At 37.9% G+C, this 25162-nt stretch overlaps 1 protein-coding gene across 1 annotated transcript in view; it reads left to right on the top strand.

The window, feature by feature from the left end:
* Nucleotides 1-24507, top strand: part of LOC134664049 (transcription factor Sox-21-B-like) — a 70048-nt gene extending 45541 nt beyond the window's left edge. The window contains exons 4-5 of the mRNA XM_063520619.1: nt 11091-11227; nt 23236-24507. Coding sequence (XP_063376689.1) covers nt 11091-11227; nt 23236-23682 — 584 coding nt within the window. The 3' untranslated portion in view covers nt 23683-24507. The remainder of the gene's footprint in view (nt 1-11090; nt 11228-23235) is intronic.
* The last annotated feature ends 655 nt before the right edge of the window (nt 24508-25162 follow it).

The raw sequence follows: 25162 nt of genomic DNA, 5'->3' as shown, positions 1-25162 counted from the left end.
AAGAAATTCCAATAGGTCTGAAATAATTACCGCCACATATTTTAATTTCAAATAAAAGATGAATGCCTTTCTTCTCCAGCCACATTTTTCAATACAAAGTAATTGTTCCAATTCAATTTATAAATTCAAACAATTGAATACGCTGTAACACCTCTAGTTTAAAAAAGTCTTAAATACTTGTAAATATAGTAAAGATAATGCCTTTGTATAGGTAAAGGTCGCGTATTATGTACACAGTGCTCGCCTGACCAAACAGTTTCATAATTAGGTTATTGTTTCGCAACCTGTGTTCTGTGCATGTTTGTAAGGTAAATTGTATGGACGGCCTACGTAGATACTTGTTTTCAATGTAATAATGCTAATTGACGCAGTTTGGTCGTTTATTCTGATGTTTGCTCACTATTGTTCTGAGAACAATTGTTGTAAATGATTAATGTCTTTTCATTAAATATAAATAACATTTATATTATTTATAACATGTTTCTTTTCATTATGTATAACAAAGTGCTTATTGTTGGTATTGTTATGTGGTATGTATAGCGCGTAGTTCTAAATGTTTTTTTATGGTTACCCGAAATTAATAACTGCGTTGCTTTTCTCCAAATTTTTTTAAATTTGTTTTCAACTAACAATTAAGCGAAAAAAAACTAAGCATCGACCAGAGAACTTGACAAAATCTCTATACTTAGGCTTAATCATTATTTTTACAACACACGTATATTATTAAAATTCATTAAAAATTATTTAGTATCGGTTTGCATGTAGCGGAAATGAGAATGTTGAGATGGATGTGTGGCGTGACGAGAATGGATAGGATAAGGAATGAGTATATAAGAGGAAGCCTGAAAGTTGCACCCATAACAGAAAAAGTAAGGGCAAATCGCCTAGCGTGCTACGGGCATGTGATGCGGAGGGATGAAAGTCATGTGACGAGAAAGGTATTACGAATGAATGTGGAGGGAAGTACGAGGAAAGGAAAACCGAGGAAAAGGTGGATGGACTGTGTGAGAGATGATATGAAACGAATGCAAGTGAATGATGAAATGACGGGCGACAGAGAGGTGTGGAAGAGAAAGACATGCAGCGCCGACCCCAAGTGAATGGGACAAGGGCAAGAGAATGATGAATTTAATTCAATTCAATAATCAAATTACCACAAGACTCGTTTCTTCTCAGAACGTGCAGAATATGGAATTAGTTACCTCCTGCGGTATCTCCTTTGTGCTACGACATGGGGTTCTTCAGGGTATTCAGGGTTCTCAGGGGCCGGCAACGCATAAGTAGCTCCTCCGATGTTGCTTTTGTCCATGGGCGACAGGGACCGCTTCTCATCCGGCGCTCGTCTGTTCGCTTGCTGACCATTATACGAAATAATTTCACCATCATCATTATTCTTAAGCGCCTGATGGCTTTTGTCGGTGGAGTAACCGCCATTCCGTTTTCTCTCTGCCCCTGTTTTGAGCTCCTGATACGTCACTAGGTTGATTTTCTCTTTGGCCTAGTCCAAATACTCACGTATCTGTCTCCCTCTGCCTCTCTTTTTTTCTAATCCTTCTTCAATTATACACTTTATGTACCTAAGTATTGTGACGTATCAACATGTTTCCCCTTCTATTTTGAATTGTACTAAATTTAATACTTCCGTTTTTGTTTTCCTCTTTCCAGCTTATACCTTCCATCCTTCTCCATAATTTGACGTCATATTTGAAAATCCTCTCAAACTGAACCTACCACACGAGTTAAAAGGATCGTTGTCTTCAAGTCTGTTATATTTAAACCGAATCAAACAAGTGGCAAGTACAATAGAACCAATAACATAACATGCACCTGTGTCAACGTGGCAAGTAGCTGTAGTAAAATCAAACGTAATGTGCTCTCTGTCACACCTTCCCGCCTTAGGTAGGTATGATAAAGAGCATACTACGTATTCGCGTGCAGCGAGTGTTCCTACTATGACAGCGCCACACTTTACTAATGGTAGACTTTATGTCGATGTAATAAGGTTTATATACGGACACTATCTGTGTATACCCTTTCAATAAAACCACAGACATGCACTCCTTTGTCCCTCGATAAAAGAACTCGTACTCACGGAATGTCCTGTGCAAACATTGACACCAATATCAGTTGTGTTGGTCGTATGCTCGGGAGCATGATAGCAATCAGTTGCCTGCTTTTATTAGACTAGTAAAGTAAGTAAATAATAAATAAAACGACACTATTATGAGTGTGCCATCTCAATAAAACCACACAGACATACATGCCCCCCGTTGTTCCTCGATATATTAGATTAAATTAATTTCTATTTGGAAATTACATGTTATTTTCACTTCAGAATATCACAAATACTTCACGAAATGTCCTGCGTAAACATTGTCGCCACCATTTAACAGTTGTGTTGGTCGTATGGGAGCTTGGTAGCAAACAGTTGAGGTAGTCCAAGAGGGGATTTTTGTAGTTCCTCCAGAGTGTCAGATTAAGATAGGACTCATATTATATGAGTGATATTATGCTACCCATGGACTTTAACGGTTTTTAGCAGTTATGTTGGTTAGGTGGTAGTTTTTGGCATTCACAAGTGCATTGAAATATGCCTAAAGGACGACTCGCGTTAGACCGGGCAGTATCCGGGTCGGAACTTCTGGAGCTTACTTTTACATGACATGACAAGCGATCACGTGATGCTTTTCATAGAAAAAAATGCACCGGTAGCTCCAGGTCGGACACGACCCGGTCTAATGTGAGTCATCCTTAAGTTGTTGTGAGTTTATCATTTGCGAGCGTATTTTGTAGAGCATGCTAGTGGGACTTTCTTAACTTTTTTAGCATAAATCAGCAACGGTATGTCGATTTAACTTTCAATTTCAAAGTTTCAAAAATATCTCGAGGATGGATTGAGTCTTAAGGGGCCCACTGGGGTCTCTATTGTTTCCCAAATAGTTTTAAGTCATTTTTTATTGTTTGTCCGAATTTTCGTTAGTCATAATTGGTTTTTCTTAGAAACGCGTAACTTTTCAGGATTGCTATAAAACAAACCTAACCTTTTTTTTTTTAAGAGTGGAAATGCTTTACGCATACCACCCCGGCGCGGGGACGGGCCGGGATGGTTATGTGGGACTCCCTGTTGTGGGCTCATGAGACCCCAGGTTTACCCACTAAAACCCCTCTGTTGCCGCCTCGCTGCTATACGGCGAGGTCCCAGGAACGCCGAAGTACTCTTCCGCAACCTCGCCAGAAAACAAACCTAACCTAACCTAACCTATTTATACAATAACCTTAGGAAAATCCTGAAAAGTTAACGGTTTCAGTTTTATGATTAACGATAATATGACAAACAATACATTATGACTTAAAACTTTATGGGAAACAAAGGGACCCCGGCCCACTGATTAACAGTCCGCCGTTATCGGCCTGACAGTTGTACGGAACTGTTAAAATTTTGTTCTAACTGACAGGCCGATACCGTCCGGCGGACTGTTAATTAGTAGGCCCCTTTACCTTTCATACTATACATTACTAGTATACATACTACCCAGCGCGAAAATGAATCAGCACCCGTCTGCCAAAACACTCAAGTTTTTTACTCTGTTTACGAACGAACCACTTCATCCCTTAAATGTATAGATTCGTCACCCTCAAAATAGATCACCGGTCCGACATCCAGCAAATGACAAGCGAAAATTCGCCCGAAAACACAAACTGACAAGAAGGGCGGATGCGCCAGTCCCTGCTGGGTGTTGCTATTGGTTCGCGAGTCGAAGTTTTGGGCTTCATCAGTGTGACAGAGCTTACCGATAAAAAAAAACGATTTTCGTTTTTCGCGGTAGGCCCCCGCGTATCGTCAAGAACTATGCGTAATCGCGCACTTTATGTCGTCGATATGAAAGGCAATCATGTCCCTCTTTGCATAATCTTTAAAGCAAAGCAATGGCCTCTCAACGATGGTGGTGGATTTTATTTGGCGTAAAAACATAATACTTAAATAAATATTATGGGAGATTTTTACAGAAATTTACTAAGCCCCACGGTAAGCTCAAGAAAGCTTGTGTTGTGCCATAAAAACAACAAAATAATAAATCACAAGGACACAAAGTTGCCGTTCATCATAAGCCGTGTATGAATTAAATACGGCACAGATTTTTAGGGCAACCAGAATTAAGAATTTAAACTTAAAACAGAAACCGACCAGAACAAACCAGAAAAGGAGCAGAACAGAGAAAAACGTCAAAAAGGACTTTTCTAAAAAAGATACTGATATGTTTTGGGCAAGTGTCAGGTAGGGAATGAGAATAAGACAGTCATGTTAGTGTAGTTACGCCTTTTCGGAACATGCCGTTGTTACGGGCCTAACAAACCGTGGTTAAATTGATAGATTAGTCGCGTTCTGCAAATCACGACACGCTTAATGTTTGCATTGTGTGCGTTATTGCTTTTCGGTAATTTCGGGGAATATCTAGTAATTAACGTGTCTAGAAATGCTCGGTTATTATAATGTATTGATAATTTTTTTTTTTTGAAAAGCATCAGTTTTTTTGGACTTGAAATACCATCGATTACGACGTACCTTCTTAGGTACGTCGTCAGGCCATGACTTTTATTTTAAATGATAGTTTAATTTTTTTAATAGTATCATTTGTCATTCAGCACCTGCCTATCTACTATTTTTATCATTCACTGTTCTTTCTTATTACTATACTTTCTCTTAATTTGTAAATAATTACAGTCAGCTGCAGAGCTGCAAATTTCTATGCAGGGAAAGAGTGGATTCAATTTCTGTAGCTAACTGTACACTTGATTTAAATCTGTTTTTTTTGTCAATATATGCAGCCCACACCATATCTTGCATCTCAATTTCAGACCTAGTTAACCAATGACTAATAATAACTAATATGCATTATTTTCCCAACAACAATGACACGCCATTCCTGCGTCATTTCCCCAAAAAAACGTCCGCCCGCGCCGGCGGCCCGCGCGCAAGTGCCAATGTCATGTAAATGACGTCACGCGGCCGGAAGGAGGGGGGCTTCCGGACGCACGCTATTGGACACTTCCGTTGCAATATGGCGTATATAATATGCTAATCATGGTGAGGTTATTTATTACTTTTGTGTTATGGATGAAGACAAATGTGAAAGTTAATTACGCATATGGAATTTGAACCGCCTTCATAAAACTTTATATGTGTCTAATTTTCTCTAACTATCACGAATAAGAGAGTGTTCTGGTGTCCGGTAACGTTAGAATACCTACTAGTGTTAAAGTCAGACCAAGCTAACTCTGCGGCAATTTTGATAGCACAGACATACAGACCAGTTCGAGGTTTAGTTTTTCGATCTGTTTCCAATATGATACTGATTAGTGTCAAAAGTGACTTTTTTGGTTGAAAAAATGTTGTTTGCTTCCTATATATAAGTATCATAATTACATATGTAAACTTAACTGTACCTATACATAAAACTAGATAGGTTACGCGAATAATGCAAGAAATCTTGCTAGTTTAGATAAATTCCTGAGAATACACATTATGCAAATAAATATTTCCTTTCAATAGAACCCAGTAGAATCCAGCCCTCTTTGTTTTTCTTCCATTTCAGATTACGGACTAAGGACAGATTCCTATTATGCCGAATAGAGATGGTTTCAAAATACAATACCGATTCAAAATCATAATTTAAATTACATTTGACTATATACCGGGTGTGGCCTGTAACATGAGCAAAAAATTAAACTGTAGGTTGTACTCCTCATTCTGACCAACATTTGTTCAGCAACTTTTAAAAATAACTTGTGGTTTGATTTTTAATACACTTTAAAGTTTATTCTAAGACGCAATGTATTGCGAATTTTGTTATGTTTAAGGCGTGACAAGCAACGTCAATCATAATGATAATGGCGTGGCGATGGCGTCCATTGAAGATAATATTTATTTTGTATAAAAAATAGGGAGTCTAAATGCTTCATAATTTTTTAAAGTTGTTGAACAAAAGTGTCACCGTTTGAGGAGTACAATCTATGTTTTAATTATTTGCTCGTGTTACAGGCCACACCCGGTATATAGGTAACTTGGGGAACAAATCAAATTTGTATTTCGATTTGTGTTTTCTTGAGTAGTCGCACTACTACCTGATGTACTACCTAGTTGTCATACCGATACCGACTGACTGCTGGGAGTGCATTGCATTACAAAGATCGGAATGGCGTTCTAGTGTTCATAAGAAAGTAGATCAATTTGAGCAGCAGCGTCTGGAAGACCTAGATGCTAAGCGTCATATCCGCAAGACGCGACCTAAGCCCTCCTACACATACACACGCAACTCGACGGGACAACTCCATTGCGCATCGTGTGATCGCATCTTCAAGACAAAGTTTGGTTCTGCGAGCCACATTAAGGCATTTCATAATGCGGATAAGAATTGTTGATGGAGTCGCCATTGCCGGATACGGCAAGGAAGGAAGAGAGTTGTTATTAAAGATTAAGATAAAGATACCAAGAGTCCTCCAGTGGCCGACGCCGGATTCGAACCGGCACCTTCAACTTACGCGGCTAACGCCTTGGACCTCTAGGCTACCCGTTATTTGTAACTCTTAGGCACATCACATACGATCAGATTTTGTTCAGAATTCATATAATATACATATCTAACTGCCACTTACGGGTCAATTAGAGTATTTCGACACTGTCTTTTTGTATGAAAAAAATTGTATGATCACGGAATATCTAAATTTGTTTGTAGACTCGGGCTCTGAATTTGGTGTGTGCTTTAAAATGAGAAAATGCCTATGAAGGCAACTTTTTCGTTATAAATTTCGAACACACCCAAATTCGAAATAGTTCGAAACATTCCAAATTCAAATTCACACCTCAGACAGACTGTTAAGCCCTCTCCTAACGGCCGGCCAGAGCTTATATTACAATCGGTCGCCAAGTGCTGGTGGAACGATAGCTCAGAGAAACCAGTATAAGAGTATTCCCCAGCCAAGCATAGTTATTATGGATCTCTAGTTCATAGTTACATTGGTCCGTCTAAGTGTTCGATTTGCTTGCGCTCTGTAAGCAATGTTGACACCAAGCCTGAGCACCAATTAATTATTTCATTGTGCTCGAATGCCGCTTGCATTACCAAACCATAAAGGCATAAGTAACTAAGAAAAGGCGTATACGACCAAGCATTCACAGTAACTTACGACGTATTGGCAGTAACATAGTTGGTCAGTGGAGGACCATTAACTACCGGTCAGTTCCTTAGAGGTGTTTATCAAACATGCCTTAGTTGGGAGTTCATTTGACGTGCTATGAATGTACTGGGACAATTTTAATTGGTACCGAGTTTAACTGACGTTAAAGTGAGGTTGTGGGAGTAGCTTTCTATTCCTCTGTATTTATTTTTGATTCGTTCTTTTGTTGATCAATTTAATTAAATGAATTGACAGTAATAATGTATAAATATTGGAACAGTCTTAACATAGGAATCCCTTAATGGACTTCATTTCGCTTAAATATTCCCGTGAGCTTTAGAAATAATAACCGCCATCCAAAATTTAATCGAGACTATTCGATTTAGCTTATTTATATCGAAATGTATTTGTAGAAAGTAATTACGTTTCGTTTAATTGGCAATCTCCGAAAGTAACACCTACAGAATAAACAGGAAAATCGGGTTCATTCTAGAGGAGCTCGAATTCCATCCAGTTAATTTATTTATATTTACACTTGACGTCCTAATCGACAATCGATGTCAAACGTTCGCTCTCTACTAAATAATTCGCTGAGTATCTCATCGAGTTAGAATAGGTACCGAATTAGGATGTCAACGTACACTCACATTCGAAAATCGAACGCGAAGATTCGAATTTTGAATTTAAATAAAAATATGACGCCCTCACGGTGACGTCGAGTCTACAATTTATTACGATCGCCGACAATTTTTATTTGCGATGAAAAAAGTGGGAGTGGAATAGGAATTAAGGTTGAGAATGGATTGATTGGGGTGCAGGGGTGTTTGTAAGGGACGATCGGGGTTTTTTATTATTATATTTTATAATTAAATCCGCTGTCATCTCTGTGGTATTTTCTAGTCTGTCTGCTATTGGCGTGAAAGTGATGAATTTTCTCCTTCAATCTATTGAAGGGTTTTATTAATTTTGAGCTTGACGTTTTCTGGTCTCGGGAACTCTATTTAATGAAGTGTTCCGTGGAGTGCTTGAGCGGATGATGATACTTACAAATTGTTTTGTGTAGTTGTTTTAATTCAACATAAATATATGTAATACTGATGCTAGCATTGATAGTATTGATACGATTATCCGATCCGTTGATCCGTTTAAAACTTTACTTATTTTGAAGAGTAACTAGGTAGTGCGCGCTCTCCTGATGTTGTATAATTATTTTCTTCTACTTATCTTTAGTATATATATTTTGGCACAGTAGATACCTATACCTACAACCAGACTTTTTAGAAAAATATAATCACAAATTTTTAGACGTACTTTACGTAAATTTAGATCGGCCTCTATAGTAGTAAATTTACTCCCTAAGCCGTTCAACAATGTAACATTGCAGTCCTAGAGATTCAATGCGGTATCTCACTGTCCAGGACATAATGACGGTCCTCCCCTCACAATATGCCCATTATAACACGTTATATTATAACGTGCATTGCTGGCTTACCTCTCGGATCTGAAAGGGTCTCCTTTCTGGGCTCTTTTCAATTATTGTGGGGCGAATGTGTTAAATTTTACGGAAAATTTACGTTTTCTGGACGATCGGGTGTTTTTCACGTGCGCTTTTGTATGCAAATCACGTTGGGGCGATAATGAGAATGGGGTAGTACCATCTAAATCTTTTCAAATAGGGATACCGAAAAAGGTAAAACGGAAAAACCGGTTTATTTTATACAGTAAAATTTTCTTTTAACTGTGGAGATTGATAAAAGATCAAAAGTAAAGAAAACTATGAAAAACAAGAAAAATTTCAAGCATTCAGATGTGAAATAAAACTTGACAAAATAACACGTGAACACAACACAAAACCCACTCAACATACAACTAAAAAAAGTCAACATACAATAAAATAAAAAAAATAGAAATATTCTAAGCAGCCACTTTGGCGGCAATTAATAAAAGTTTAAGCACGTGCATAAATAATAACAGAAAATTGTAAACACGAACCGAGCAACTTGACTTAACTTGAGGGATTCGAAACAAAACCCTTTAGAGTTACTTTGACGCAGCTAAAACCGGAGTGGACTCCAAATTGTAATCTCAAATGAAAACATAAAAACTTTCTCAACTTCGGAATTTCATGGGCTGTGTTTTTAAAGTAAAAAAACAGTCTTGGCTGCACGAAATTATTCCTTAAACTAATGTAGTTAAAGCTAGACTTCTCAGGTATATTTTCTGGTTGAAATTAAAGTAAAGCCTTCAGTTAATTAAATTTATCCATTCAAAGCTACACTTTTGATTCTAGAGCATTTTTGCGGTTTCGCTAGTAAATTTAACCCTTTCTTGCGAGAATTAATTGAGTTTTTGTCGTCATTGTGGCGGCGGAGACGATCGAAGTTCGCCAGCTATTTTAGGGTTAATAATGCAGCTTTTGAGTTTTGTAAGGGTTCTGCAAATCAAATTAACTATCAATGGTTCGATATTGAGCCGAAGTTTGGCGCCTTTGAGCGGTGGTTTTGAAATTTGAGAGCTCGGATTAATTTCCCTCTTTCGTGCAGTTTGTTTACGTCAAAACATCGGGTACAATATAAATATAGCTACAGCTATACGGAAACACAGCACGCAAACAAAACAAGATTATGGAGGCAAGTAATCGGGTAGTCGAGAGATCTAAACTAAGACAAAATCTTATACAGTATGTGTCTGACAATGGGGCTTTAATTCCAGGGCTTGATTTTACTCGCTAAACTGAGCTACTTTTACTATGGGACCAACCCTAAAATCGGGGAAATTTTTTTGGCTTTTCCATAGAAAACGTCGACATCTGATCAGACAAACTGTATGAAAATGTAAAAAAATTTTTTGGGATTTCGGGGTTGGTGCCATAATAAAAGTAGCTCAGTTTAGCGAGTAGAACGAGCCCTGGATTTAAAACCCCTGTATAGTTTGTAGTCAGTAATTTGTAGTCAGTAACACCTGTATAATTTGACTTCAGTGGTGACTTGTGACAAAATAGGCGAGTTATACAAAAAAGCCTTAAGTCTAGTGCCCGATAAATCCATTCGTAAATATCCACAGTCCAGCCAAAGCGGGACATATACGTCATGTTAACGGCGATTCTTCCTCAGTTTAAGGTTGTTTTTCTTGAAGCTGTATCTTTTACTGAGGCGTGCCAGTAAAGAGTATTCTAATCTATGTCATTGATGAGATCGTGACATCATGTTCTGTTGAAGACGAGGTTCCTCCATAGGCTTCTGTTCCTCGTCACGCGCATGGCCTCGTGCAGTTTTAATTCCATAAGGCCCGCTTGCACCATTCCACTAACCCGGGGTTAATCAGTTAAACATGGAGTAACCAATGGTTACCAGTACAATTTGACACTGGGTTAACGGTTTAACCGGTTAACCCCGGGTTAGTGGGATGGTGCAAGTGGCGCTAAGTGCAGTAATTTTGGACACACCAACTGCCAGGTACAGGGTCCTTAGGTCTCGTTTTTATATCTACGTGTGTGGCAAAGTAATCAAAGTGCTTTTACACAACGATTACAGAACATGAATAATAAACTAAATTAGCAATAAATACGACTATCTACTTAAAAATAAAATGAAAATGAACATTATTTTAATTTATTAAATACAAATAGGAACAGAAATTTACAAACTTATAACTAGGTAAGTAAATATAAAATGAAGGGCCAACACATAACATGCTATTAGGCCATAGGTACCCGGCTAAATGTATCTAGCACGCTGCTGGCGTTTCCTCTTTACACGGCTAGCGAAATACGCTGGATTAAAAAATGCGCCAGACCTGGGGTCGCCGCTTTTCTCTCGTAGGCGTTGACCTAATTTTCTAATTTTTCTAAAATAAAATTAATATTAATGAACATAATTTTCTATAATCACTAATCATATTTTTTTTATTCACAGGCATGGGAGGTGGCATGGGCCAGATGGGCGGCTACTACGGCGCGGCGTACGGACCGCTGGGTGCCAGTATGGCGGCGGCGGCGGCAGCAGCCGCGCAGCAAAACGCCATTTCTGCTGCGCTCACGCCTAATGCACAGGTAAATATATTAAACTAGTGATATCATATATAGAAACTTTAATACCTCCGCCACGGATCGCACGCTCCGAACGTCACAAGCGTGCACGCTACGAACTTCACAAGCGTGCATGCTCACCGACCGTATATTAATGAGCGATGGCGGTCGGTGAGCGTTTGTAGCATCAGCGTGGAGATTATACGCTCTGAGCCTGCGTTTTGTGGCCCTCAGGTGTGAGTTAGATGAGATGCTTCGGAGCTTCTTACGACCCACTTGAGATTTTCTGTCCAGCATATCGGGACCTAGAATTGTTTTAACTCTCTGAGTCGAAGAGCGCCTCACCATACAAAGTATTGATATGATGGAATTTATTTTTACCTTAACTACAGCTATGCCCCTTCCGTTAATATTTGTTGATGTTATAATTACTAAAAGAGTTTGGAGCTTCCAAACATTTGTGTGAATTATTATTTCGCTCCTAATTCTTACAATAATTAAAAAATGGGAACTACGTTTGTGATACGGAAAAGTGGTCTTTTACTATCCTCTTAAAGGAAAACTTAGTTTACTTAGGGTAAACTTAGTTTACTTAGGGTAAACTTAGTTTACTTAGGGTAAACTTAGTTTACTTAGGGTAAACTTAGTTTACTTAGGGTAAACTTAGTTTACTTAGGGTAAACTTAGTTTACTTAGGGTAAACTTAGTTTACTTAGGGTAAACTTAGTTTACTTAGGGTAAACTTAGTTTACTTATGGGATATAGCCTTCCCTTTAGCATACTATGTAATACATCACAAAGTCATCACATTTTTTTGCCAAGACCCATCTTCAAACCGTACAAAATCGCGCTAATGGATAACCGATATCTTCCATAATTACCTGTTGCATGATCGAGCACATTATAATTAATGCGCCAGAAGCGGCAAAATCACTTTTACACACATTAAGCGGGTTTGCTATTTTTACACCCATTTAGTGCTTCGGTAAATCGCGTGAAATAAGAAGTGCGTGCGTAGAGAATGCGATATGCCAAATTGTCGATCGGATTGGCTACTGGTCGTAATATGGGTTTTATGGAATGCCGGCAATCGGCAGCTAAAACAACGTTTTATGCATAACCAAATCATGAACAACTCTCTCAATGTTTTGAGAAAAAAAAGGTGGGGCTATTAAGGCGCCCTAGATTAGGAGTCAGGACCTTAAGAATTGTAGGTCATTGACGAAGTATTTAATGAACTAGTTTTCCAGCTTTTTTTCTAAAAAAAACAACCTTATAATGGCATTCAGGCTTCAAGGCTTTAGGTTTTATAACTTATACATTTTGCTGCATTTCTCAGCACCTGGCTACCATCAGTTTGGCATTGACATAATCGCTATCGTGAACGTAATTTACTTTATATGCATCTCGCTCGTACTGACATATTAGTGCGAAAGAGATATATAGAAAGTAAATTATGTTCACGATAGCGTTTATGTCAATGACAAACTGATGGTAGCCGTACTTAACCATATGGGCGTAGTATCCGTTACGAACCATGTAAGTAAGTTTCACAGCGTTGCGGCGTCATGCACCATTATTGGACAAGCGTGTAATGACACGACATATTGTCTTCATCTCTACCTTATACCTTTTTAATATTTTTGAGTAAAAAACTTGTATTGTTAACAAGATTATTAACTACCTAAAATGCGTTAAATGCGTGTAAAAGTTGTTGATGTAATTATTTTTTGTAGGATCCGGGATAACTTGCAGGCGTTTGAGATTTACCGGCAGAAAATTGTTGATATTTTTTATCAATTCGTTAGGCGTATGGTACGACATGATAGAGAAAATGTAACTTTTTGATATCGCTCAAGTAGAGAGAGGAGATTAACATATCTATAACTGACTCCACATGCTCACATTGCTCACGGAATAGAGAATATGCATATGCTTATAATAAGTACCTACACTGAGAGAAAAGTACAACAAAAATACACTTAGAATTACAAAAATAAACTTAATCCGGGGACAAGGAGAGTTAACTAATAGGAACAAATTGACTTTAGTAATTTCTATTAGTTCTTGCAATTTCTAATATCTGTTTGTTGAAATTATATTTGGGATTACTGAGCTGTTTGTGGAAATAAATAAACTTTACAGATATAGTGAAACGTCCATAATTATTACTAAAACTTCATTTTTTCCCCCAGTACAGAACTGTTATTTAATTCCTGGTGATGATTTTTCTCTCAGTGTACCTATTTACCTACCTACCTAGTAGTAGTAGGTATAAGCACGCTGTATTTTTTAAATTTTTGTCATAGACAATCGATCTAAAGTATACATTTACGCAAAACCAGCTAGCTTGTATAAAAAATACTCACCCCTAATTCTAAAAGAAAATCTGTCAGTTACACCAATTTGGGTGGGATCTCAAACCACTCGATAACATTAATCTGCGAGGGTGCGACGCGACGGGTAACAGTTGTAACTGTTGTAAGTGTTGTAACGAGGACCGATTATTTGTAATTGTAACTAATGTCATCATTTGTCTGTAACTTCTCTACCCTCCTTGTCTACCTTTATTTATGAGGTTTCCATCTTGCGGGTTATCCCTTAGTGTGTGATGATTGTAAAGAGGGGGTTAACGCAAAATTTAAGTTTGTATATTGACTTTATACACATTTTGACTAAGGGAAAATGCCATGAAAAAATTACAAGGAAACCAGACTATATTTGCAGACTCGAAACAAAACTTAAAAAGGTTAAAATTGATATCGATAGAAAATTATTACGAACACATGCACATGTCTAATTTTCATTAATTTTCCTTATATCGTTACCCTGCATCTACATGTTCACATAATAATATTAATATAATATTTTACCAAAACGGCTGCTTATTCCTGCTAATCACTTAAGGACTTAGGGGCTGTTCATAAATTACGTCATCTATTTTTGACCCCCCCTCTCCTAAAATCATCCAAAAATCATTCTTCGAATGACCCCGTTTCCTCTTACATCATCCGATGTCCAGCCCCCCCCCCCCCATTTGATATGACGTAATTTATGAATAGCCCTTTAGGACTAAACTCAATATTCATAAAGAATCGTTACTAATTCTATGGGGCGGTGCTCTCGATTCGATCTCATTAATCTGTTCATCGGGGGGCGCATCGCTTGACTGAGGACTTACGAAAACAAACATTTTGCGAGGGAGTCGAATACAAGGGGCTTTCACGACATATGCCCAGTTACATCATCGCCATCTTTCTCGCCTTATCCCGGCATTTTGCCACGGCTCATGGAAGCTTGAGGTACGCTTGACAACCAATCCGAAGAATTGACGTAGGCACTATTTTTACGAAAGCGGCTGCCATCTGACCCTCGAACCGATAGGGGAAACTAGGTCTTAATAGGATTAGTATCCAACCCAGAGGTTGTTTAGGTGTATAACCGTGCGAAGCTGGGGTGGGTCGCTAGTAACTCATAAACTAAACTGACATCAAATGATCTCCCAAAACATTAAATAAAAGATAGTGTTAAGTAAGATACGTTACTGTGGGTCCAAAGTATTTTTTTGTCCCTATCATCAAAAGGATTAAAATTTTAAATTTTAATGACGGTTACTACCAGCCGTAATCTGAAGCGTATGCCCTCTCAAGATAAACAATTTATATTTAACAACCCACCAGATTTATATCAATCAAAAATTACAATTAAAAATGGCAAAAAGCAATGTTAATCCAATAAGGCCGGGGTGGAACCCTCTTTCACACACTCCATGTAAAACGACGTAAGTGACTATCTATACAGGGTGCGTATGTCATTGAAGCTTGAATTGCAAGGATCGTCCTTGTTCCTCAAGTACCTAAAACTTATTAGGTTGTTTTAGCTTTCCATTTGTAGTAGGTATGACAAGCGAAGTCAATTACTTAAATTAATTTTATTACTGGCAAAAAATACAATGAAAAAACTATTTAGTGACTTTGAAACCAGTTATACTAGTAATTTACATATGGGTTCACTTAGGGTATTTGTTTATCAAAAGTTCCTATTTCATGACAGAACAATGATTAGATCATTCCTTCTGGTAAATTATGCCGGTCTACATTTATATTTGTCTGTTATATGTAACCACAGCTTTAATTACCTATAAATTAGACTTCACATTTATTAAAAGTCTTGCTGTTAAACCCTATAGAGTTTTACTTGCGCCTATTTATGAGGATGTATAATACTTAAAGCTTAAGTTTAAGAATTTCCATTTCAAACCCCCATGCCAGGTACACCCTGTAACGTGTTACTTACGCCCATTTGCGTAGATGGCGTAGTGTTAAACACATCTCCGGGAGATTAAACGCCAAACAGAGGGGAGGATGGCGGAATTAATTGTACAAGCTAGTGTCAAGTAGCTGGGGTGCGTTATGTCTCAGTCCAGTTCAGCTCTGATTTAGGTTATAGGTTATTGGCCTTATTTTTAAATGTGTAGGGTACCTACTTAAAGCCACTGTCAACTAAGCATTGCGTAAGCTGATGTCTGAGTGTAGCGCCAACGCCATCTATTATTTGCAAAATAAAGCTTCTAAACTATATACACGCTGGCTCAAAAACACGTCGTTTTTTTGTAGCAGCTTATTTCTGATAATTTTTAACAAGTGTTTGCATTAATCAAAGCGTAACAAGTATGTTTTGAGGAAATTACGTTTTCTTATAGTTGACATTTTGTAAAAAACGTAGGTAAGTAAGAAAGAAATAATATTTGTCAACGTATCTTTTGATCACCCTGTATTACCAAGTTAACAACCATACTTTTGCAATAAATATAGCTATAAAGATTCGCAGATCTATGTTTAAAACTGAATAAAACTCCATTAGCGAGAATTTATTGTATTGAATAATAATAAATTAGTAATGAGACGCCATTACAGATAAGTTTGTCGCATAACCTGCTAGATCTTTTTAAGCGCAAGTTATGTAGACACAGTGGTGGCTTCGAACTTATTAATCATCAGTTTCATTAAATACAAATTCTCAAAATATGACTAAGAAAAAATTTAAACATAAAACACTGCTATTTTTTTGACAAGAAGATCAATTCTGCTATAAAATCTTGGTCTGACTCTTGCTATGTTAGATTGATTCGAGTAGAATCTGCAAGTACAACATACTAGTTACTTACTACTACAACACATAAATAAATAAATAAAAAATTAAAAGCCTTTATTAATTCTCTACATGTTACATAGAAAGTTTAAAAAATGTTTTAATAAGTAAAAAAAATATATATATTATTATTATTTTGTAGAGACCCCTCTTCGGGTGAAGGCCTCCTCCAGATACAGCCAGTTTTTCCTGTCCTTTGCTTTCTGTGACCAGTCTTGCCCGGCTGTAGCCACGATTTCGTCGAGCCATTTTTCTTTAGCCTTCCCTCTATTCCTTGTCCCCGACGGGCCCCGCCATAGGGTGGTTATTTTTGCCCACCTGTCTTTATGCATTCGTGCTGTGTGGCCACACCATTTCCACTTTAATTTTTGCGCAAATGATAATGCGTCGATTACACCAGTTATTTGCCTTATGTCTTTGCTCCTCTTTCTTTGGATTAATTTTATATTAAGTATGGATCTTTCTATGGCACGTTGGCAGCGTTGTATATTATTCCGCGCTTGTTGGTTGTATATCCATGACTGGCACGCATATGTCAAGCTAGCCTAACTACAACACATAACTATAGCAAATTACATATAAATAGAATTTCAAAGATCGGATACCGATGCCACTCCAGAAATTTTACGATTGCAGGCGTGGGTGACTCATTCGAGTAACGGATGCATATTTATTTGTTTATAGTTTCTGATTTAAATACCACTTTATGTCCTGATAGCCTGAAGTGTTAGGGATAGTTTATTAATTTTATTATTGAAGCCGGATATATGAGAATCATATAGGTAATTATGGTTTACAAATTAAGATATTTATTACAACAATCATAAGTACTTAATACATAGGCAAAGGGTTAGGTAAGACATATGTAGGTAGGGTAGAAAAAGTAAATTTATAGGTAATTATTGATAGTAATTTGTGAGAAATAGACACGATTAGGTAAATTTTACGTACAACAGCTCTTAAGTAAGAAAAAAAGGAAAATCTCGATTTTGTTTTGAAGTTGAAGTTACAAATAAAACCTCAATAGGTATGTATCGCAATTCATAAATTTCAATGATGTGATTTAGAAGACCAATTTTAATAAAATTATGGTTTCTTTCAATTATATTTATCTATTTAAGGAAACGGGAAATTTGATTCCATTTATGATGCTCATTGAACACACTAATAAGTAGTTTCAAATATTAACCTTGTTTATTTTTATTCGGCCATAATAAAATCTGTAACGAAGTTTTTTGGAAGTCAGGGTTACACCCCTGCTGCTATCAGATCCACAAAATTACTTTCTCCAAGGAAGACAGATATTGTACAGCCTATTACTAAACTGAAAAGAAAAACCTATCAGTAGCCCCCCGATCCATCAACCATTGTGCTGCTTTAATAGACCCCGAACTATCGAATGAAACGCATTTTTTTCGATTAACGTTTGGAATCGACCCCCGTCCGAGAAACAATATAATCAGCTACCATTGAGTATGAACAGTATTTTACCTGTATTAAAAATGGTGAGTGCGCGTTTTTTGGAGCATTGTGGTGATTCGATTATGGTATGGATGTCGTAGTCAGATCGTATAATCCGCCGTATTACATTACGGCTAGCCGTTTTCAAAAACAGGGGCGTTTTGAAATGCGGCGGTTCGACGATTAGCCGGATTGTCACTGCGATACGTTCTTCAATAAGGCGGCCCACGTTTAGCCGCATCGTACATTGTAGAGTGACCAGTTCTTTCGGTCGCCTACGTAACCGGAATTTGACAATGTTTGCAATTTAATTTATTTCTACCATGGTCCCACCGCACTACATGTGTTACTTTTCCAAAACATTTCCTTCACAACTTAAATAGACGGAGCCCCGCAAGCGGGGCTCCTATTTCTGGGCGGTTTGCCCTTCGGGCATCTGAAGTTACCTAACGAACCTAACCTAATAATTATCTACCTACGCTTTTTTCCCCAAAGTGTAATGTTTTCACGGACGTCTCATTTAATCAATAGGTAGGTAGGTTAGGTTCGTTAGGTAGCTTCAGATGCCCGAAGGGCAAACCGCTCAGAAATAGGAGCCCCGCGAAGCGGGGCTCCGTCTAGTTAAGTTGCGAAGGAAATTTTTTTTTGAAAAGAAAAAGTCCGACAAACTCCAGATTTGATGGACACCCCAGCGTTTGTCAGGCAGCGCCACGAGTGTTAAAAATGGGAACTAAAAACTGTCAAAGCGGCGGCTAATGACTCGCTGTATTACATTACGGCTAGCCGTGTTGAAGAACGTATGGCGCCGAATACATTCCGGCGGATTCTCATTCAGCCGCATTCAATACGGCTAATCGTTAAACCGCCGCATTTCAAAACGCCCCTGTTTTTGAAAACGGCTAGCCGTAATGTAATACGGCGGATTATACGATCCGACTGCGACATGGACAAGGGGTGTGGGTCACCGGGTTATAGTTTGCCCGTGGCTATGGATAATTAGCTGTTTACGAGTTTGTGACTAATATGGGACCATATTTTACTCGTCTCTTTTTAACACTTTAAACTCTGGCGTTTTGTACACAAATTGAATATTTTACACAAACGGGTCTACCGCGAATTTCATTGTTTTTACCTTAAATTCCGACGTTTCAGCTGAGTTTCACCAGCTGCGGTCACAGAAAGACTGACGTCCCAGCAAATGTCAACGGAGATCTAAATAAAACACCACTAAACTACCCGATTATCCGTATTTCCTTGTTTCCCTAACTGTTAATACCTTCACAACTTGACATTGGCTAAGGTTCCAAAAGCCATAATAGAAGAAAAAAAATACCCGTAATTAGTTTATGAAAATGTGTACGACACGTCTCTTTTTGTAAAGGTGACGTTCAAATGTCAACTGCAGCATTACTGTTGCTGTTGCTGCCACAGATGTATCCAACAATATCCTTGATAAAAGTGACATTCGCCGCCACTTTACTGCCGCGATTGTAACGTTCATTCCTTCACATTAGTCACAAGAATATCAGCCAAAACTTAGCCCTCGAAAACTGACAGCCAATTTGACAATTGAACTATTTATACGATCAATCGCGAGTACCTAAAGGCAGCAGCAGTTGCACTATTAGGACGAACGCGTCGGTGTTATTGTCAATTTCCATAGTAAAATGAATGGTAGTGCTTCTGTCGTTGGAAATGGACTGTCACCTTAAGGCATTCTCAAACTTGTCAAAAACTTTCGCCGAATCCTTTCGAAAGCGAAAGCCGATGCGCGATAAGCACAATCGTAACACGCATTCGATTAATTGGATTCAATCGTGTTAGATCAATTAAAACTGCTTTAGAGTCCGTTTAGTCACGTCATAGTTGGACAAAGGCAGCGCCGTACAATACGGTTTCAATTAAGGTATTATTTGTTTGTGAATCTGACAGCAATGGGAAGAAAGGGTACTGCGTAGTTATCTTCATTAAATAACTTGTGTATGGGAGGGACAAAATGGACAGTTTATTTTCGGCAAGATTCAGTTCAGTAAGTACCGGCCAAAATTATTAACCTCCATATCAATTGTAGCCACGGTTTTTAAGCACATTCCTAGCCATGTAATGGTTAATTTGGGCATTTTTCTTGATAAATTAACCCGTAAGACTGACCAAGTAAAGTCAAATAATGAATCTCAAGCAGTTTTATCTCTTACGACACCGACGTTCTTTGAGGGGTGAGTCGTCGTACTAAATGTATGGGAGGGTTTGAATTTAATGTTTGGGATATTTCTACTTTTATTTTAAAAAAGTTATTAATGTAATTTTACTCATTGGGTAACGCTCTTTCGATATCAATTTGAAGTTTTCTGATATCTGTTATATTTACGGAATTATCGCCTGGCTACACTTAACGATTACAGCCTGTATAGTAAATTTTATGAAAAGACGACGCCTGCCGACCTTTCCACAGAACTGGATCAATAATTCCATTCGTCCCCAACCTGTTGTATCGATTACGCATTTCATCAATACGAGAACGACATTGACATCGCCCGTATTCTTATTGCTATTCATTTGTCGGCCATCTTTTTACCCTTAAGCAGGGGTCAGAAACCTTTTTAAGAAAAGCTTATTCAGCAGACAATCAATAGAAAGCTGTACCACAGCATGAATAGTAACAGTAATATTATACTTCTTACGCCTTACTATTATCGTCGTCGTAAATTTAAGAGTTGGACTCTTGTCGGTGTAGCTCTCTCCATTTGACTCTATCCAGGGCCGCCTCCTTGATTTCCTTATACGACATTACAGCTACCTTTTCTTTTATTTGTGTTTGTGTGAGGATAACCTCGGCCTTCCCTTTCCTCTCTTGCCTGCAATCTTTCCTTCTATTATGTTATTTATAAAAGCGTCATGTCGTATAAGATGACCAATCATTTTCCCTCTCCTACTCTCTATTGTCCTCAACAATTGCCTTTTCTCTCCTACTCTTTTTAACACTTCTTCATTTGTGATTCTTTCTGTCCATTTGATCTTTTCCATTCTCCGCCAACACCACATTTCAAACGCTTCTAGTAGTTCTCTGTCTTTTTGTGTCAGGGTCCATGCTTCGCATCCATACAGCGCTATGCTCCATATAAAACTTTTAATGAATTTTCTCTTGGTTTTCTTCGATATGTTGTTTTTTTTTTTTTTTTTTTTATTATGAATGGGCTTACTCATGGCCACAGACTAGCCGAGGCGTAGACGTGGCCTACGATGGAGCGAGCTCGCCCAGAAGGTGCCTGCAGATGTGATGATGACGATGGTGTGTGAGATGGTGATGTTTGCAGTCATTAAATATTTTTTGTTGTAAAAAGTGTGTTTTGCTAAGCCTATTCTAGATTTTATGTCTGGCGTACATCTTGAGTCTCCTGTTATGATGCTGCCTAAATATTTAAAACTAGTGGTATTTTGGAGTGGAGTTTGGTCTTACTATTATACTTCTTACATATTTGCCATCGTCTATATAAACAAGTCTGATCAAACCCTTAGGCTAAACTCAGACCACACCTATCCAACACAGAAAGCCGTAAGCGACATTCAATTCTACCACATTATTCCCTTTCAAACCTGGATAATCCTGCTCGTAAACAATTTAAAATTTTAACGCTCGGACACAGCTTATAGCAGCGTCACCAGTTTACGACGCTATAAAATAGCGGTGTATTGTAAGTACGTAAAGTGCTGTCGCTGGATAAGCCTGATTTAGCGCTGCGCGGTCGTATGTTAGGGGTAATGCGGGACACACGGCTGGGTAGAATGGAGAGCATTTAGAAACCTAGAACCCCTAGTTTTAAATGTTCATTCGAATTTCGAATATCGCGCCTTGTTTGAATCCGTCTCGCGCTAGACGGTTCGGTATGAAACTAAACTTAATATTCTTATACTCCGTGACCCTTGTATTTTATTTACGATTGCTTTTTACAGAAAATTAAAGCAATCCTGACTAGATTCCTGTTAATTTTCGTTTCATTTATCACCTAGGCACTTATTATGGCACTTGAATTTAGGACCTCTTCTCCATCTCAAAATTAATGCTAGATTGCCTAGGTCCCAAGGCCCGGGCCTTTGGCCTAAGCGGAAATTCGGCCCTGATGAAGAGGAAACATAATCAATTAATCAACAAGCAAACATATCATATCATGCAGACCCGTTATTACTTAGGTAATCTACTTACCTCTCCACTTAACTTGGGCAACATGTTAGGTACAACAGATACTTTACCAGGACTATCTACATGACAGGTGTTATGTAGATACCCTTTATGACCGTTTTATTAAAAAACATTTTAAAGTGGACATAATTAGAGTCAGACCGAGACAAGTCTGCAGCGATTTTGATAGCCCACGCAAGGCAAGTATTATTTTAAACGTCAAACGGCTATGAAATTATGACGTATATAAATAACAGTTGCACTGCGTGGGCTATCAAAATCGCTGCAGACTGTTAATGGTGTAACTCTAAGACTGATTCATCTACAACTTAATTGCTTCCATTGTATAACGAGAGTTACCCCAATAAAGTTATATTACCTATTTATTCAATTATTTATCCAGTTAAAAATGTACCTACACATTACAAAGCTTTAAATCGAGCATCTAAAATTCTCTAAAATATTAGAGTTAAAAAGATGCAATCGGAAAGTACTTCGCTAATTTAGTGTTTCATAAACGGATATTATTCGTTCAGCGCACGAGCGGTGTGTATACTTCATATAATATTTTTCCTACAATACCTGACACAGTTCATTAAATTACAAATAATCGATATATTTGTGCCCTTGTCCCAGTGATTTGTAGTCACACAATCACACACTTTTCCAAACGGCTTTAAAAACATAATGTGGACAAAGGTGCAATATGATGAATGTCCACATCTCTGGCACTTACGACCTAAAGTCAAATAATAAGAAGGGCGTAAAGGCCATTCTTGGTTGTAGGTGTCATTCAATTTGTATGAATCACTTTATAAATAAATTATATTTTGAATGAAGTTATTAATGAGGTGCTTAATGCAAAGCCGGATTAAACCAGTTGTGGCCATTCATACGTTTTATAATAATTTAAATAAAATTAACTATGTTTTTAAATGCATTGTGATTGTGAAGGTGGTGATCGGAAAATATTTCGACATGTAGCCATATGCATTAAAGCCATTAACATTAAATTCATCTCATTTCGATTAGCGTAAAACGCATTCAGTAACTTTCATTTATATGTTATCGAAATAAAATAAAATGGAACATTTTATGATTAAATTATTTACTATTTAATTACACTTATCAAAATGTGTATGTAACAAACCTTTACGATTTTCTTATAAAAGAGCGTAGACTTGACCTACCTATATTTATGGATGTAATTACCAAGAACTAAATTGTCCTATTATTGTTACAGGTGGGTTCTACAATGGACATGTCCAAGTACTCCATCGAGGCCGAGAAATACCGGAGCTACGGCATGTACCCCGACCCTTCAAGGGGCTACCTCGACTCCGCCGCGCTCTCCAAGGCCTACATGTACATGGACCAGCAGCAGCAGCGGTCTTATCCCATGGACATCAGTAAGATGTACTCTGAAGCGTCCGCAGCGGCCATGGCTGGCTTAAACTCAGTCGCTCCAGCGCCGTCGAGCTTATCCCCGCGTTCCCCAGCTGAATCTCCCGACACAGCCGTCAAGGGGCATGATCGTACTGAAGGCAGCTCCTCCTCAGGATCAAATCCATCCCCATCACTTCCTTACTATCAAGGCTCCCCAGGAATCCTCATGCCACAATATCCAGCTCAGTACACACAGGCTAGCCAAGGCGGCGAGTTCCGACGGCCGCTGACAGTCATATTCTGACCTGACACGTAAGCGCGTTCGTTAAAAGTTGCGCGAGCGGTTTATTTATTGAGCTCGTTTTTGTTTAAGTTTGTCAGTGTTGCAGTTTTGTGTTGGTTCCTCTGGGGGTAAAGCGGACTGTATTTTTAACATTTGTGTCCTTTACACCTAGGCGTATGCACCACTGTAGACAATGGGTACACTTACCCATAGGTGTTATAAAGTAGTCCATTATCTTAACAAATATATGTCCGTATTTGCACCACGTTATTGCCCAGTTGCGCATCTTTTTTTCCTATTTTTCACGATTTCGTGTTTTCCAAAGTTCCTCTTTCGGTTTCCTCTTGTAGGATTAGAAATTATATTGTGACTTACGGCCTGATTCGAACTTGAAGACACGTCAAAATATTGCTAAAGATACGAATATGGATCGGATATGTCAGTGTCAAAAGTAGCGTTTTTGTTTGAAGAAACGTCACTTTTGACACTGACATATCCGATCCATGTCTTCTCCTTAGCAAATTTTTGATGTACATATCTTAAAGTTCTAATCAGGCCGTTAGATTCGTGTATATTGTAAATATTGAAGTTCCTAGTGCATAAGTAAATGTAAAGTATTGGTAGATATTTATAGTCCAATATTAATGTATCTTTCAAGCCTCGTGGCTTACGTATTTGTCGTACCAAGTTTTATTATCAAAGTTCAAAGCGGTATATTTTGGTTGGTGAGATATTCTCAACAATAATTTAAATAAGGTTAGGCGGGGTAAATAGGGAAAAGGTCAAATAACCTGATGTTAATTTCATCTATGCTCGCAATTTATCCTATTAAAGGGCCCATTGTTAACAGTCCGCCCGACGGTATCGGCCTGTCAGTTGTTCAGAACTGTCAAAATTTTGTTCTAACTGACAGGCCGATACCGTCCGGCGGACTGTTAATCAGTGGGGCCCCTCATGGATGTTGTCTTTCAATTATTATTTATAATAATTACCATAACATACTTGAGTACAAGTATGTTGTACGATTCTTCACCAATTTCACACTTCGTTTTGTTATATAAAAGCTACAAATAAAGTAAAAAAGTACTCTAAACAATATGTCCAATATCACTCACAACGATTCTACATGTTAACTAAATGTAAATAAAATATTTGAACAATAATGTTGATTTGTACATAATAAAGGATTAAGCTAACTTAAATTAATAGTTTCGTCATTAGATCTAGGTAAGATTTAAGGCCTTAGAAGCAATTGTTTTCGTTCATCTGCGGTTGAAAAAACGCTCGCACAAAACGCAGCGATTTTAGTGTCAGTGGCCATGTCCTAACCATGCATTTATATGTTGCCATACCTTTTTATATCTCAAGCATAATTTATTTCTGAATAATAATGTTAGAAGTACAAATGTATTTTTTTTCTTTCGGAGAACAGTATTTTTATTTATTTAAGCCACTTAAGGTAAGGGTAACTTACCTTATTTAAAACAATTTTTGTTTAAGA

Source organism: Cydia fagiglandana, chromosome 4 (genome assembly GCF_963556715.1).
Source record: "Cydia fagiglandana chromosome 4, ilCydFagi1.1, whole genome shotgun sequence".
Lineage (NCBI taxonomy): Eukaryota > Metazoa > Arthropoda > Insecta > Lepidoptera > Tortricidae > Cydia > Cydia fagiglandana.
Note: the sequence above shows the minus strand (reverse complement) of the source record. Positions and strands in the feature narration are given on the sequence as shown.